At 41.3% G+C, this 17,506-nt stretch overlaps 1 protein-coding gene across 3 annotated transcripts; it reads left to right on the top strand.

Moving 5' to 3' along the window:
- Window positions 1-81: 81 nt before the first annotated feature.
- Window positions 82-17,506, top strand: dapk2b (death-associated protein kinase 2b). 3 transcript variants are annotated; one of them, XM_068313832.1, is made up of 12 exons: window positions 82-309; window positions 844-970; window positions 7,367-7,588; window positions 8,568-8,706; window positions 9,431-9,560; window positions 9,670-9,718; window positions 9,810-9,836; window positions 9,926-10,078; window positions 10,494-10,539; window positions 13,090-13,179; window positions 13,263-13,343; window positions 13,421-17,506. In XM_068313832.1, the coding sequence occupies exons 2-12, from the start codon at window positions 894-896 to the stop codon at window positions 13,496-13,498; spliced, it is 1,092 nt and encodes a 363-aa protein (XP_068169933.1). In that variant the 5' UTR covers window positions 82-309; window positions 844-893; the 3' UTR covers window positions 13,499-17,506. The 3 variants fall into 3 exon arrangements, with proteins under 3 accessions (XP_068169933.1, XP_068169931.1, XP_068169932.1); XM_068313830.1 differs by lacking the exons at window positions 13,090-13,179; window positions 13,263-13,343; window positions 13,421-17,506 and adding an exon at window positions 11,145-13,074; XM_068313831.1 differs by lacking the exons at window positions 13,090-13,179; window positions 13,263-13,343; window positions 13,421-17,506 and adding an exon at window positions 11,145-13,074 and having other exon boundaries at window positions 841-970.

Raw genomic sequence — 17,506 nt, 5'->3', positions numbered from 1 at the left:
TTGGCTTTTATTTGCCAGTGGTCATAAGAAGCCGAACGAGCAGCTCACAGTATGATCATTTCCTAGAATGTTTGTTCAGAATAAATAGCAGACATGTCAGTCATCTCTATTGATAGCCTGCCTCTGTCATGCTGCAGTTTCATAATAGAGCCGTCGGGGGGGAGGGACTTCTGCAGACACAAAAGCCTGATGGTGCTGCCATATGTGACAGAAAACAACAGACACTGAAGGAGGAGAGTTGTGCCTGAAGTGAAGCCATGAGGACACCGGAGCACCAGCAGTAGAACTTAATCATCGGCCGGACAGAAGGTAGGACATCCGCTCTGCAGTCACAACAGGTTGCATGAAGCCTGATAGAAAGTCTGTGGTCTTGTAGGGCAGTTTCTCACTTTTTCTGAATGCACTCATCAACCCACTCATAGTGTGCAATTAATCTATCTCCCTGTTTTTACAGTCCAAGCATTGAGCTCTTAATTCTGACAGTTTTGGGACACATGTTGCTGCCATTTTCAGACTTAACCAGACAAAATGTTTCAACAGAGGCAGATTTTTCTGATATCCCTGCTCTCCTTACCCAACATGTTCTTTAGTAATCCTGCTATAATCACTCAAACTAAACTGTTGACTGCCCATACTGGCACCTTTATTAAAGCCAGTAATTAGTACTTAGACGAGTGAAAGTGAGTTTCTTTCTTCTGCTGGTCAACCTATAGTATTTATCCTTTCCAAAACAGTGAAAATAGGCACAACTCTGAAATGGAAGAATGCTATACTGCATGCTGGAACATGCAGTTAAAATTGTCATGACTCCAATCAGATATCAACACCTCTTTGAATCAGCAGGGTGGAGAAAAGCAGTGCGTGGCACATATTGAGGAGATACACTAAAACCAATGAAGACACCCGGCATGGCAGATTTCAAGCAACAAAATGTGGATGAATTCTACGAAATTGGTGAAGTGCTCGGGAGGTGAGTACATTAAAAGCTGTTTAATGAAATGTGTGGAGTAGCAGATGTTAAACTGTAACCCTCAGAAAAGTGATCTTTCTCAACTTGTGTGAGTCAGAGTGTGATTCAGCCCTCCGCTGAACGCCGTTACCCCCGTGTGTGTACGTAGGTATGCAAACAGCTGGCCTGTTGAAGCATGAACTGGGGAGTGTCGTCGTGTCAATGTAGGCTGAAGTTTATAGAGATTAAGTTTCAAAAGTGGATGCACTCTAAAAGGAACGAGCTCTGTTTGGGTTGTGTATGGACTGATGATGTCCACACAGATCAGATGGTGAGGATACCGGCGTCTCAGGGGGAAATGCATTAAAGGAAGTTTGGATTCGAGGAAGCTATAAATCCATTTTGCATGTAAGGGCAGCTTGAGCATGTGCATCCCTTGCTGAGTGATACAGAGGGTGTGAAAGTGTCTACCCTCAGACTGTCACTGCTTACCACAACACACACACACCCTGACCCAGCCTTTAGTGGTCATCAACCAGCAGCCTCTGAGACACACCCTGACAGGATGTGTTATTAAAATGTGTGTTCCAGCTGCATTTACACACCTGTAGGGAGGGTCCTCTTTCCAGATCCTTTGTGAAATATTTGAATGAAAAAAGAATGTAATGTCTTTAGGGCTGCCGCTATAGACAGCACTCACCCCACAAGGCCCAAAGCTTTTAATGAAACTGAGCTCTAATCCCAAGTCCAGTGAGACGTTCTTCATAAAAGTGGCTTCGGTTAAGTGGAAACTAAAGCTTTCAAATAGTTTGAGATAGTTTCAAACCGATGCTGATGAAAATATTACCCTCCCCGGCGGACGAGGACGTCAGGCAGTTCACCTAAATAATAACTGTTACATATTCAAATCAGGCTCCTTTTTTTAAGGCATAAAGAACCATTGTTAATGTGTACTTGTACCTTAAAGACACAACTTTGATAAATGTGTAAAATTATAATTTAATTCTGTATTAAATAATAAGACAAAAAAGTGTCAGTCGACTCAGTACAGGAATTATACCGTGTCTTTGATCATTTTTAGTTCTTTATCATTCCTTTATCACAAATGCTTATTGAGAGTGTCTTATCTCCATGGAGACACGCTTCGCTCTGTTTGTTGTCCTTGATGTATATTCAAGCAACTAGATGTCGGATTTGAGCTCATGACAGAGGAACTGAACAAGTTTTGGAGTGACCCAGGAACATTCACCTCTTATAATAATGACATTAATGTCATTTCAAACTGTAGAGGGAGGATTCCATGTGTCTTGAGTCTTATTATTATGGCTAGCTCATCATGGAACTGTTGATAATGGAGAAATTGTGTTGCCTTGTCTGAGCTTTTTGTCCTCTGTCTTCTTTGAGAGTGATGGGTTGTCATTTTAAACAGTCTGCTTTGTCTTCGTTGGAGATTTTATTCTCCAACGTCATGACAAACCTTTAAGCCACAAATGTCTGCAAATGAAAACAAAACAAAAAAACTATTTTATCATCAGTTCTGCAGCTGCATTTTGTTCTTCTATTTGTTCTGCCTTGTTGTGACAGCTCTGCATCGAGCTTGGAGGACCCCTCCCACGCCACCCACAATAAATGAGAGCTTTGGGTTCAGACCTTTACAACATACGCAACAATGGAACTGTTACTCAGTTGTCCTCGCGTGAGGGTGGGGAATTTTGATGAGGGGGCCCTAAAAAGACCCAAGATGCATTCTATTGAATTGTTGAGCCATTCACTGCAGGAAAGTCAATTCATCATGTTGTCCCCCCTTATTGGCAGACTTGAAGTATCGAGACCCCCCACTGTCGTACTCAGAGTTTCTCCTTTCCTGTTTAATCAAGCCTTTGTTTTTGTTGTGAGATTGTCTTAGTTACAAACAACTGTCCCTGTCTTACAATCTGACTGATGACACTAATGGTGACACGCAGCAGTGAGTGTCACAATGTGAGCCCACAGCTGCCACCACATTGGTGAGACGGCGATGAGTCGTGACGCAAGCAGAGGAAGGAAGGACTTAGTGCATGCTACCTGTCATCAACACATTGGTTGTTGTCTAATTTTGATCATTCCACCCTGGACCATCTACTGTGGACATTTGTACACAATGCTAGACACCGATGCTGTGAAGGTTTATAAACTCCCTCCTACCGTAGTGGACATGAAAACTTCTCAGGCTTCTTGTGGGTTTGTACAAACCGTCCCGACTCCGTGACTCTGTCTACAGCCATTTACACACATCGCTGGTCACGGGCTTGCTTGTGCTTATCTCAGCTGGCTACGGCCGGAAGGCGGGGTACACCCTGGAGGAGACACCAGCTCATTGTGGCATCACATGAAAGACAAAGAAACACACACACGTTCACACTTACGGGCAACTTTGCATGACCAATTCACCTAAGCTGCATGTGTGAGACAATTTCACCGCATGGGATTAATAAAGTGGACTTTCTTCTTCTTTCTTTTTTGGAGGTGGGAGTAAGCTGAAGAACTCAGACAGAACCCCCGCAGACATGAGGGGAACATACAAACTGAAAAGTAATCAAACCCAGTACCTTCTTGCTATAAGGCAACAGCGCTACCCGCTGTGCTACCTGGATGGAATCAGAAGTTTTAAAAAAACAATCAGAATTCTGACTTTGTTCTCAGAATGTAATCATTATTATAGAACAGATGTGTCAAACTCAAGGCCCGGGGGCCAAATGTAGCCCGTCACATCATTTAATGTGGCCCGCAAGAGCATAAAAGGTCAGTGTCTAAAAATAAGTAGGCCAAAAGCGTCCTTTGACCAAAAACTACATTTCCCACAATGCAGTAATTAAGGCTATTTTTAATTGGACGAAAAATAAAGTTAATATCTTGTGTTTGATGTTATTTTTCTTTATTCACTCTGATAATTGGATCCTTGATTGACGGAGTTCTGTGGGTTTAATAACCTGACAAATTTGAAGGATTTATGTAATAACAGAGCAACAAGCAAACATATTTTTTCTGTTCAACTATAATGTTTGTAACTCAAATAAGTAATATATTCAGTATTACAGGATTACAGTATTACTTTTATTTTACTTTACATTGAGTTACATTTAGTTTCATTTATTAGTTACAGCTGGCCCTTTGAGGACAGCCATTATGCTGATGTGGCCCTTGGGGAAAATGAGTTTGACACCCCTGTTATAGAATGTATGCTGAATTCAAGCCACAGATAGCCCCCATTAAAATTTCTCAAGCATGAATTACATTTTCTGAGCAATGGTAAATGAATTAGAAGAGTCTTTCAGATGGTGAGTTGGAATGTGACGGCTTGTGACTGACTGAGATCCAGGCACCTAAACAACCTTAGCTATAGTAGTTAGCTAACTATAAGGTTCTGGGCAGTTACGTTGCATCATAAAAATGGGAATTCTTCTTATTCTAACACAGCGTTTCTATTGTGAGACTTTTTTTGCCACCCCACAAAATACAGGTCACATGTCAGGACAGAGGTACGTCATTGAATTAATTTTCATGTAATCAAAAGTCACTCGGTTCTACAATAATTCAATGACATTAATAGTTATAACCTATGATTATGCCCTAAGTGCAGTTGCACAAAATTGTTAATGTTGTTAAGAAATAACCCAAACGTCTACCTCCCGATGCAGGAAAACTGAAATGGTCACATCAAATACTGGATGTGAAAAGTGTCCCAAAATCTGTCTCTATGCACTGCTATATTTTAATCATCCAGAAATACTCAGCAAATTCCTGCAGGAGCAAACGAATCGGGCAACGATGCCCACTTAAAGCTGGACCCTGAACACTAGATGTGTTGAAGTGAAAGGAGCTGACAGTCGTGAGGCAGACAGGTGCTGCTGATGACTGCAGTTAAGTGCTAGAATTTCTCCAAGGGGATTTACTGTACATGAAAAATCTAGAACCCCGACAGGCATGCGTCAATGAGGGGCAGGGAGGAATGCAGTCATCTCCTGCGGGACGGACATTCCTGCTGTTCACTGGGTGAAAATGTGTTAATTTTATGCAGGATGATGAAGGGAACTCCGTGTTGACCTCTGGACGCTCCCAGAGTTCCTGTTTGACAAGGAGCGATGCTGGAGCGCAAACATCAATGTAGAGAAAGCTGACCTCTTTGTGCTATATAGAAACAATTGATAAACCAAATTGTCTTTGGGCTTTCTTGCACTGTAGTCTATATAGAACATACTTCATTGATTAGTCCCGTCTTTCTTTACTGAATTTACAGATACGATGGGATTTACCCAGTTTCAAATCTGGCCGTCTTTGTCACATCACCCCAGAGGTTGTTTGCTTGAGAAATGTGTTTAAATATTGGGACGGCGCCACATTCCTTCCAACCTTGGCTGTAGATAATGACCTTCAGCTGTTGGAAGTGGAAACTCAGCAGGGAGATGGTACTCACAGCCCCGCTGGCCGGCTTAGAGCTAAGACAGCCGGCACGCCCGGCCCGTGGTGGAATACCACCTCCAGCATCCCTGCTGTCTCCACACTTTGTGACAACACTGAAGTGAGACCTTGCCCTGACATTCATGTTGTACACTTTCTCACTTTTGGGGCTCCGACACTCATGACGAGAGGTTTGGCTTAACAGGCAAATCAAGGACACCGCTGCTGCCCCCCGCCCGTGTGACGGCTCCTCCCATGGGACACTTCACGTCTGTTTTTACAAGAGGAATCTGCTTACCCTCCTCTTCAGTTGACACATTACCACCGTCATCTCTAACGGGGTCAGCCTTTCAGGGATGTCTCAGGCATGGAAATTGTCCCGTAGATGGAACAGATAGGCAGCATTTGAGATTCCACACCGCAGCTCCTCTGCAGCACCCCTCCCTTTGTGGCTTTTTGTTTTTTTGCGGTGTGTGTCCGACTCTTTGATGACATTGTTACGACATGCCTTCTCCCTGCTGTCTCTGTTACCCTGACATGAAGTTGCAAAAGCCTAATAATCACACCCTGGATCTTTGTTCATCATATATTTTATTAGAAACACGCGTTAATACCGCAATACAAACTATTAGAAAGACTTTTTTATGTTCTGATCAGGTCAGATATTAAACTTTGGATCCCTCTTCCCTCTAATGTCATGTAGTCGTTTCGCTGCTTCGACTGAGACAACCTTGTTTGATGCACCCACCTGTCTGTACACTGGATGGGGTGTATCTGACAAAGACAACCAACTCAGCTGTCTCCTACTGATGTGGTTTTATAGTTGGGTTTCTGTAAATTGCAAGCATGATGACTTTTGATCCATGTATTTGTTTTGCAATGAGCTCGGTGTCTCTCTGTGCAAACACTTTTGAGAGCAAAGAGTAAACTGCTGCGTGTTGGTGTTGCAGCGGTGGCACGGTGTGTATCCATGTAATTCTGGACAGCCTTTTTATCCTCAGCGGGCCTCTTACCTCTCCAAAACAGCACCGAAGAGATGGCAGGTGTGGAATTAGCCTGTGGACGGGGCTATTTTTAACGTCCCAGACATCATGATTTCAGTGGACACACTGAACAACTCCTCACAGCGATACTAGAATCTACCTTGTAACACCTGCTGAGGAAATAAGAAGACAAGTTTGTGCATCCCCCCCATCACCCCCCCATCCCGGTCACCATACCTTTAGCATACTTGGTTGAATGTTCCTCTTCTGTCACAGACAACACTCATCCTTATCACTCAGAAAGCCCCCACCACAAGACATTTGAGAGGCTGAATGTGTGGGAGGGCAGGTCGGCCCTCAGCAGCAGGATGCACGCCAGACGACGGGTCCGAGATTACAAAAGCTGGTCTGATAAAAAAAAGTCATGACCTTTTGACGTGTTAACCTGGGTAACATTGCTCCCATTCAGGACAATTAACGAGAAAGTTTACTAGTGGAATCTTTTAAAAGAAATACACATAATGGGTTAATGTGGATCAGGATTTAAACTCATTACACTCCAGCAATCCGCCAAAACTCAGTGGAGTGTGAAACAATAGTCCAGTGAGAGATGAGCTCTAAATCAGTCCTCTATTGTGAAATGCTGAGATATTCTCAGTGTAACCATCTCGGGAGCGCGGCTAGAAATTTGGCAGAAAGTCTGCAGAGTAGGAGGACAGCAGTTTGGACCGGCAGCGAGGATCTGCTGTCTCGTTTGATTGTTCTCTGTCTGGATGGGAAACAGGAAGTGGCGGACTGCACCTCAATATTTCTACTCGTTTTGACGTGAAACTTCCTCTCTCCGGTTGTTATATCCTGTTGTTAATTGTTAAGAATTTTAAAAAATGATACAAATGAGAGAGGTCAGAAGACAGATAAAGATAAAATCTATCATAATGATAAAATGGCAAATTTTTAACTGATTTCAGTAATGATTTCCCGTCTCCTTTGTTTGTAGTGGGCAGTTTGCGATTGTCAAGCGCTGTAAAGAGAAGAGCACAGGCATCGAATACGCAGCCAAGTTCATCAAGAAACGCCAGAGTCGGGCCAGCAGACGTGGGGTGAGACGAGAGGAGATAGAGAGGGAAGTGGACATCCTGCAGCAGATCCAGCATCCCAACATCATATCGCTGCACGATGTGTACGAAAACCGCACAGATGTGGTGCTCATCCTGGAACTGTGAGTCACCCAATGATTTTACAACACATCACATCCGTGCATCTTAAACAATGGAGTTTGTTTAGTTTAGCTAAATTACATCCATCTTTCACCTTAAAGACGTCCAGGATTCTCCAGATGGGGTTTTTGCGTTTCTGCTGAGGCTTCTAAAAACACAGTGGATGACTGTGTTTTCCCACCTTTGTTCCATTTCAGGGAAAAAAAGCTATAGATCTATTAAAGTATTAACGTTTGACGTTTTATAGGAAATTGCTTTCATGTTCGAAGACTGGTGATATAGAACCAATGATTTATCATTCTTGTTCATTACACATTTTAAGAAAAATGTTCAAGTGACAAAATCAAAACACATCAAAATTAAAACAAATACTCGAAATTCCAAAATGCACTTCTTCAGTAACTGATGAAGAAGTGTGTAAAGTTGGTTTTATGTGTCATGTCCTGGGAAACCCTCTTAGAAGTCATATAATTATTATAATATATGTGATCAAAATATATGTAATACTGTATTTATGATGAAGTTATGCTGTGGAAACAAATCGTGACAGACAGGAGGGACGGGACACACACACCCTCTCCATTTGTAGCAGGGACAGTAGAAAGGAGCATCAAAGGCCTCTTGTCTGGGTCCACTGAGTGCCAGGGAACATGGAGAGCACAATTAGCACTGAGAACATGATGTTTATGTGCTGCCAATCGGTCAAAGGATGCTTTATGCAACTTTTTAGTTGCTTTTCAAGATTTGTAATTTGAAAAGACCAGAACTCAAAGTAGGGCAGACTGAAATAGTTAACACAAACACATCTGAGGCATCCTGAAACCCTGAGAGCTCACTTTAGATAATGTTCAAGAGCCCTTGCTCCAGTTTTATCTAAGCACACAGGATGAGTCTGTGTGTGTGTGTGTGTGTGTGTGTGTGTGTGCGTGTGTGCGTGCGTGCGTGCGTGCGTGTGTGTGTGTGTTTGTGTGTGTCTCACAGGGTGTCTGGTGGAGAGTTGTTCGATTTCTTGGCGCAGAAGGAGTCCCTCAGTGAAGAGGAGGCCACGCAGTTTATCAAACAGATCTTGGATGGAGTCCAGTACCTCCATGCAAAGAGGATCACACATTTTGATCTGAAGGTACACAATACCCCGTGTACTCAAATATATTTTGTCTTTTGATGAAGATGATAGCATGTGAACATGTACTTTAGCTGAGGCAGACTCAATGCCAGAGATGAAGAAGGTCTCTGATGTGTGTGCTGGTGGACTCACACATCCTTCCTGTTTTCTGTGGCTGAAGGCCAGACTGATTCAGACACCACTAGGTTATCTCTTCACTTTCAGAGAGCAGCTCATCCCACGCCGCTCCATGATGCTCAGAGCCCTGCAGCTACTCTTCCTCTTTATGTTTTTCATCGAACAATCAAGACAAAAGTTTTAAGATCAAGGCTCAACTGAGAACGGTCTTCTCTACATGTTCAAATGACAGAACACACACTCAAATGTACTCGGCAATTTATTGTCAAAGATAATGTGAGCGTCTCTGCATATCACTTAGGTGTGAGCTTTGAATTTTTAACTGGATTTACAAGAATCCATATCAGCGGATTGAAGTCTGAACTTTCCTGTGAATGCTGCGATTAATGAGATGATGATTCAGGAGATAATAGTGTGATGGTAACCCTCTCACCTCGTGTGTGTCAAAAAAGCAGAATGTTACTTTTTTTTGAATAAAATAAAAACTTGTTTTTCTTCATTGATTACATAAAGGCCATCTTTCACCAGGTGACTTGTTTGACTTGCTTGTTAGTCGACATCTTCTGACAAAAGCCTCCCGTTGTTTTTCTTCTTACTCTTCAAGCCTGAGAATATAATGCTGCTGGACAGGAACGTTGCTCTACCCCGCATCAAACTCATAGACTTCGGACTGGCGCACAAAATAGAAGCTGGGGCAGATTTCAAAAACATTTTTGGAACTCCTGAATTTGTCGGTAAGTGTTTTTCATGAGATATGCTTGCTACACGGGACATTTTAAGAGGAGGCTTAGTGTGTGTCCTGGTGCTGTTTGTGATGCGCGAGTGTGTGTTGTCTATTTTCAGCTCCAGAGATAGTCAACTATGAGCCGCTGGGATTGGAGGCAGACATGTGGTAAGAGCCTTTAATTACCTCTGACTCTGCTGCTTCCATACAACAAAGTGCAATGTATAACCCTGGATTAACCTTGTGCCATTCTTCACAGGAGCATCGGAGTCATCACATATATACTGTAAGTTGGAAGGAGTCGTGATTAAGGGCAATCTCCATGTACCTAAATTGATTATTAATGACACATGAAAACATATGTCCTGGTTTCAGTTTGAGTGGCGCCTCGCCTTTCCTCGGCGACTCGAAACAGGAAACGCTCGGAAACATCTCGGCCATGAACTACGACTTTGACGAGGAGCTCTTCAGCAACACGAGCGAGCTGGCGAAGAGCTTCATCAGGCAGCTCCTGGAGAAGGACAGAAGGTAAAAAGGGGTTGCTGAGCAGCGGAAGCGCCAAAGGTCAAGCCAGGCAGCTTGAACGCAAAGCCCAAAGTCAGACGTATCACTGCGATAAGGCTCAAGCGAGTTAGATCCCAAATCGCTCATGCGAGTGGGAGCCAAAGAAACAGAGTGAGGACTTACCCATATCTCAATGAAATTAATGAAAGTAAACATTATTTATACCAGAGGCTAATCCCTATGAAATACAGTGCTGCTCTTTCTTTGTGCCACGTGAGTCAAGTTACTTTCCACGTGTTTCCATTTAAAAGCACCTCCAGGATAGCTGGTATTCCTGTGAAAGTTCTCCCGACATGTTAGACATTAGAGCATGACTCCTCTCCACACTTCCAGAGTTCCAGTGTATTTACACAGCTGCTCGGTTTTCCTCTTATTTCAGAAAACGGATGACCATTCAAGAAGCCCTCAACCACCATTGGATTAAGGTATGATTTATGCGCTTTATTGCATGTTTTTGTATTCTCAGTAATGACAGAACCCCACCTTCTAAATACAGTACAGTTCATTCCAAGTGTAACATGTGAATAAAGGTCATTCTACTTCTTGGAGGGGGGGGGATGAACCCACTAGTAAAACACCCACTAACAGTTAATGTGTGTTCAGCCTCATCGGAAACATACTTTATCACAGTTCCTGTGGGGTTTTCCTTCAGTGTGCCACACCCTGTCTCAGGGAAAATCATTCTCACTGTTCAAACTTCCAGAAATTCAGGGATTCAATCTGAAGTCAGATCTCACTAATTGTTGTTTTTGATGGAATGGATATTTAACAGCCTGTAATGTTGAAGACATCCAGTCCGACTGCTGCATGTGAATGGTGTTTTGCTGTGGAGTCCTCGTCCCGTCGGGATACCAGCATTAATCCAAGAACTTTGGAGGTTTTTTTTGGCACTCTTACCTGCCATGGCTTTTGCTGTAGGGTCACACACTAACCCTACAGAGCAACGTCTGCTGGAATATTGACTGTCGTATGTGTTTACAATGAGACAGACCTCTCACTCGGTGTCCCCCCTCCACCCTTCTGTCTGAAGTCCTTTGGCTCCATGCTAGAGGATAGCGCTGCCCCCGCAGCAGAGAACGGAGTGGAGCAGCTGAAGACCAAGCGTCTGAAGGAGTACACCATCCAGTCCCACTCCAGCATGCCCCAGAACAACACATACGCCAACTTTGAGCGTTTTGCCCATGTTATGGAGGACGTCAATCTGATGGAGGCCGAGCTGTCGGAGGTGGCAGGAGCCCACCACACTTTGCAGGGCGATATAGAAGCGCTGCTCACCATTTACAACGACAAGGAGGCCTGGTACAAGGAGGAGAGCGAGACAGCGAGGAAGCAGTTGTCCCAGGTCCATTATGAGTTCCGTAAAGTGGAGGCCACCAGGAGGCAGCTGCAGGAGGACATGAAGGCTATAGATTCCAGTCTGGAGAGCATCAGCGGGAAGTATAGCCAGAGGCAGCGTCAGCTGGACGCTCTGAGGCAGGAGCTGAACTCCGAGCTGCAGTGGCTGCAGGAGGTGACGAGCTCTCTGCGCTCAGAAGGAGCCAATGGCAGCATCCTCTGCAGCAGCCTGAATACGGACGTGAAGCAGGCGCTGATGGAGCTGCTGCATCAGTCCTGCAGGAGGGAACTGTGTCCCGACGCCAAGCAGCCACTCACAGAGTCAGGCTAGCATAAGCTAACGGAGAAGGACGATGAATGGCGTTCAGACGCTTCACTGGCTGTTTGACATGTTGATTCCCCCCCCCCCCCCCCCCAGCAGCACAGGATTTAAAAAGTATAGTTGCATTTTTAAATTTTCTTAATTTCTATTTTCTTTTTAATGTGTGAACTCTGTGGATCAGTACATTACAGTTAAAGTAATCTAACAAGCAACTGAGCAAATATCTTGAACTTTACTAGTCCATACTATACATGCTTACTTTAATAGTGTACATACAACACAATAAGGAAAGTAGTTTGAGGGTAAAGCGACATTCAGTCCATCTCTTCTTGTGTTTGTGCCATCAAATAATCTTTTTAATCAAACTTTCTACACACAGCAACCAAATGCTGACGAGGTATATTTTACTTTTTTTTTCTTTTTTTCTTTTTTCAATTCATTTTTTACATTTATATTTAAAATTTAGACTTGGGCTCACTGAATGGGGGCAGTTAGTCTTATGAGGATTTCCAGGACGTAAAATCTTTGATGATACTTTATGTACACATTGATGTACTGAAGTGTTTTTTTTAAATATTTTATTGCACATCACATTACAATCATGTTTTTGTCATATGCACTGTTAACAACAAATGTGGTTAACAGCTACACAGGTTTTAACTGTCTCGATTCAGTGATGTTCAAAAGTGGGGACATCCTGAGCGTGTCTTGTTTAATTGGACTTATTTATTGGAACAAATGAAGGTAGCTTTGGATTTTGATTCAGTATTTATAACGATTGCTGATTATAAATGTTTTCTTTATGTGTCACAGTGTGTTTACTTCCAGAACAAGTCAATAGTTTTTCAGTTGAATACACTAGAAGTTCACATTTTGATTTATTTTCTCATTCCATTCTTTTTTTTTTTTTTTTTAGAGTTTTTGTTAAAATGATAGTTGTTTATTACATGTGTTACATAAGTAGTCACATCCGCACTTTTACTGAAGGAAGAATATATTTAAAGAAACATTTTTATTTATTTCTTGGAGAAGGTCCTGTGAATGTGTCACCTACTCATCAGTGGTTTTAATCTTCTTGACATGCACACGTCTTTACACATCTTTGCTGTCACTTTTGATGTGCACAATGACAATTATCACTGTTGTGCCGGCACTGAAATAAATTTTCATCTCTTATTGTGTTTTGTTGCTCTCGTGTATCGTCGTAACTTTTGTTTCACCTCAGAATTAAAATGAGATCAATCCCATGTTTTTGAACATGCTTGAATATTTCACATGAAAGCTTCCTCTCCTATCACACCCCATTGTGTGTCTGCAGCCTCGGAATACCAGACAGGCCATGGTGAAGAGACTGTCTGTGGTCAACCTGGAGAACTTCAGGAGACAGTATGCTAGACGCAGGTGGAAGGTAAACCCCAGTATTTATAACCATGGTTATATTTCCATGGTCTATTTCCTTTCTGATGCTTTAACCCACTATCTGTCCAACAGCTGTCATTCAGAATCGTTGCCCTGTGCAACCACTTAACTCGGATCATGAAGAAAGGCCACAAGCAGCCTGAGCAGGACGGGGTAAGAGCTCGCTGTTGGAGAACTACCTGTGCTAAACCTTGCAGGAATGACTAAATCTGTTCTTTGAATCATTTCAGCGGGATTGTGAAAGTGACCAAGAGGAAGAAATTCTGAAGAGGAGGCCGAGGACCAGGAAGAGGAGCAGCACCTCCTGAAAATGATGAATGGCTTTGAATATGTCAGTCCACAACGTTCCGGTTGTGAAGCAGTGACTCTGCACCTTCTGATGCACACATGGCACTTCTCAGTGGTCAGAAAGGATCCGCTGCAGTACTGAGGGACGGCTGTAAATACAGCATTTCATTTATCAGTGTGACACTGTTTGTCTTGGTGAACCACAAACCTGTCAGATTGTCTGCTCAGGTAATGCTACAGTTTTTAGATTCTCTGGTTGATGGCAGGAGCAAGAGGCTAATGTACAAAAAAATGTAGGCAGCTTTGTCTGATGACTACAGTCTTAAAGTCCCTCAGGTGTTGTTGGACATTTCGGTATAGAATTAGAAGCTTTTTGTTTTTGTTGTTTTGGTTGCATGAGGAGATTTACCACAAGAATGTTGTCCAGAGCTTTGGGTTAGGGTTTACAGATAAACGTTTAGTTCTGCCTCATGACCGTATATTACCAGGATGACATCACGTGTTTACATTCTGTTGTCTGTGAGAACTAAGTTTACAGAGCTAATTTACACTAAAATATAAAGATAGGTGTGGGGAAAAAATTAACTGATATGAAAATGAAAACTGAAGATTTAACTGAAACAGTATTTTATTCTTCCAAAACTCGCCAAAATAGGAGGTGGCTTTAGTTTAGGTCACCATGACTTCAGTCGATGCAGCAGTGATGAGACGTCCACATGACTACATATCTCTTGTCTTCATGTAATGTCACATTTGTTTTATATCTGAACTTTATTAACTCTTACACTTGACAGCTATCATGTATTATAAAAATTTAACTGAACAGAAAACTAAAAATCTTAATTTTAAGACAAAAGTTGAAAAAACGAAGACATTACAAACCTCAAGAAAAATGAATAAGAAAACAATATTTAGCAGCCATCCTCTAGTGTGACACTTCCATAAACTCTTTTTTTGTTTTTACACCGGATCACACATCTGTTATCTGCATTTAATACAAAATCTTATACTTCCTCACAACTACTAATCCACAGTTGAATTATAATTGAATTATATTCATACAAAGCAGTACTTTATATAGAAACACAAAAGTGATAGAAATTTGTGTGAATGAATTTTTTGTTCAATTAATTAATGAACATTGTTTTCTTGATCAATTCCTGTAAATTGAAAAATCTTTGGCCCGGTCTTTCACATTAAATAAATGAGACCAATGCTATATAACCTCCACTAACAAATCCCATCTTTGCCAGCTTGTTTTCTGAAAGAAATCTTTAAAAATTGACATATTTTGATTTCTTTTTCTTTCTTCAAAATTACAATATAGGTTCTTTTAATTCATGAGTATAGAATAGAGCACTCAAAATATAACTATTCAGGTGAAAACAACATGTAGTGATGCATCACTATGCACATGGGCTTTGTATTACTGTCCAATTCTGGTACATTTAAATCTGTGTTTGGAAAGCTGTCCTTATGTGTTGCGTAACAGCAGGTTAACAATGAGCTATCAGTAGTGATGAGAGGAGACATTCAGATATTTATTAGATTAAATGGAATTCATATATCAGTGAAAGATAAACAGATCCATCATCCTCAATATTAAGAATGACGTCCAGGGTCGTGGATATGTGTGGTAAAGAAATGCAGTTTATTGTTGGTGCTATATTCTACTGTATGTGTTCAGTGATGCAACACCTGATTGATGACTTCACCAGAGGTGTACACCCACTGAGTGTCAGCGAGTTCGTGGTTCTACTAAAAAAATAATAATACAGAAACTATAAAATGCAGGGCTGAAAATAAGTAGTGATCATCCATCTAGATCTACATACATAGATAAATACCTATGTACATACATATTTATATGCACATACACAACCATATATTATTACATTTGGCTAGCACTTGTTTCATTGAAAACTATTCTTGCAGAGACCAACTAAAAGCCTGTTCAGTTTATATGTGTGGTTAGCCTCTGCCTGTATTACTGGAACAGAAAGGATTCATATATAGCCAGAGTCACAGACAACATGCTGTACATCTCAAGTCCTTATTAGAGCAACAAACGCAGCCATACTCCAGTCTGATCAGACACAACACGTGAGTTACTGGCAGAAGATGAGAAAACATTTACAGCATGCTCGTGTCATTTATCTCCAGGCTGGTGACTATAAGAATTTCAGCTATGCCTCATTGAAACACGATCTTTCAGTCCTTTGTAGCTTTGTGATTTGGTGAAATGACATGCCTTCTAGGCAGCCTTTACAGTTAGGTCTTAAGCATCTCATGTAACAGATTGACAGCTGGTATGTGGGGATCAATTTTGTGGTCGACCAGCGACAAGGGGTATGGGATCATGGGATTCCTACATACTTATATTAATATGACCTGACGGACGGGCTGATCACATAGACAAATATGGAGTGCTGACAGAAATCCTGTAGTGCGTGTGCGTAACCCAAAGCCACAGATTTCACCGAGAGATTCCAATGTATTGAACCAGTTATTGACACAGTGGTTTGTCAGAAGACTGAGCTGTGAGACATAATGTGCTGTGCATGAAGCAGACTTAATCCAGTGACTCTCTTCAATAAGAATGTTGCTGCATAGGAGATGTGAGGCACAAGAGGGAGAACTGACAAGTAGAAGACAGACTTATAATTCTTGCATTGAATTTTTCACATTTAATAATTTTTTTTTTGCAGAGCAGCAACTTTTGGTGAAAGCCATTCTAAAGTGGATATTCCCACCCTGCTGAGATCATTGCATAGGCTAGGTACATGTGACCTTGTTGTTGTGGAAGCTTTCCAGTATCCGTTTGTGTTGGCGCCACCTAGTGGGCAGAAAAAAGATTCTGTAGTAAATGAAGCAGGAAGCAGCATGATAACAGAAATGATTTGTTAAAGTAAATAACGATGGAAACTTTGAAAACAGTATGTGAAATTTAAAAAAAACAAAACAACAACTCATGATTCGGCTTGTTGAGCAACAAAAATGAACCCAGGTTTTTCATAATCTTATGTAAATTAAGGCTGACAAAAATGTGAATGAAATAGTAAAAATCCTGCAACCAAAAGTTATGAAAGGAAAACTAAGTTGAGCACTAGCTGCTGCCAAGGCCCAGCAATTCTCCACTTAAAAATGTGTTTTATATATTTTTGGCACATACCCCAGTCTTCCACCAACTTTTATGAAAATCTGTCAAGTAGTTTATTTGTGATCTACGAAATATTATTAAATCTGAATCCTACCCGTTACAGAGATTCAGTCCAAAATGTATGAATTCTTCTGTGATACAGGCTAATTCTTCTGCCAAGTTTCTTCCAAATGTGTCTGGTATCTTACGATAGTTTAAAAAAAAAACAACAGATGAAAAAATTCACATATTCACTCCCTTGTTGGGATCTGCTCCAAAATTTAATGAGTTCATCTCTGCCAAGTATACTGCTAGATGAATGGTTTGGCTCCAACATGCGTAACAACAATTCAACCAGGGGACATGTCTTGTTTCATGTGAATAATTAAAGGTCAAGAAATTTAATTATGAATCTTAAGGTTAAGATAAGCTCTCTAAGTTGAAAAAATTTTTGTTTTGTAGAATAATTTATAATAGTCATCTTTATTCATGTAGCACCTTTATAAACAGTCATTTCTAAAGTGGTTTGACAGACAACACAAAGGCAGGAAAGCGGCATGAAGTCTGTAACCATCAAAACCGTGCAGAGAAACAAGACAGAAGACAAAGAAGAGTGTATTAAAATTGTGGATAGAAAAACAAAATACACAACAAGTGATATAAAAGCAAAGAAGAAGAATGTCACGGTACTGGGCAACAAATACAGTAGAGATGGAATATAATGACAAAATAAAAGTGAATCAAAATAACAAAGTCATAGATAACTAAAGATAAAATGATGTTTAAAAAGACAACATCATTCATGGAATAAAATCAAAAAAATAGGACAAAACAAAAGTTTAATCTTAATAAAAGAAGATAGAAATGAATACAAGAAAAGTGAAGGACA

Source organism: Antennarius striatus, chromosome 4 (genome assembly GCF_040054535.1).
Source record: "Antennarius striatus isolate MH-2024 chromosome 4, ASM4005453v1, whole genome shotgun sequence".
NCBI lineage: Eukaryota > Metazoa > Chordata > Actinopteri > Lophiiformes > Antennariidae > Antennarius > Antennarius striatus.
This window is presented reverse-complemented; position numbering and strand designations above follow the sequence as displayed.

Excerpts from the sequence above, each read along its gene's own strand:
- dapk2b (XM_068313830.1), top strand. The coding sequence starts at position 894 with ATGAAGACACCCGGCATGGCAGATTTCAAGCAACAAAATGTGGATGAA. Across the intron at positions 7,589-8,567 it reads GTGGTGCTCATCCTGGAACT|GGTGTCTGGTGGAGAGTTGT; the intron begins GTGAGTCACCCA and ends TGTGTCTCACAG. Across the intron at positions 10,079-10,493 it reads CTCCTGGAGAAGGACAGAAG|AAAACGGATGACCATTCAAG; the intron begins GTAAAAAGGGGT and ends CTCTTATTTCAG.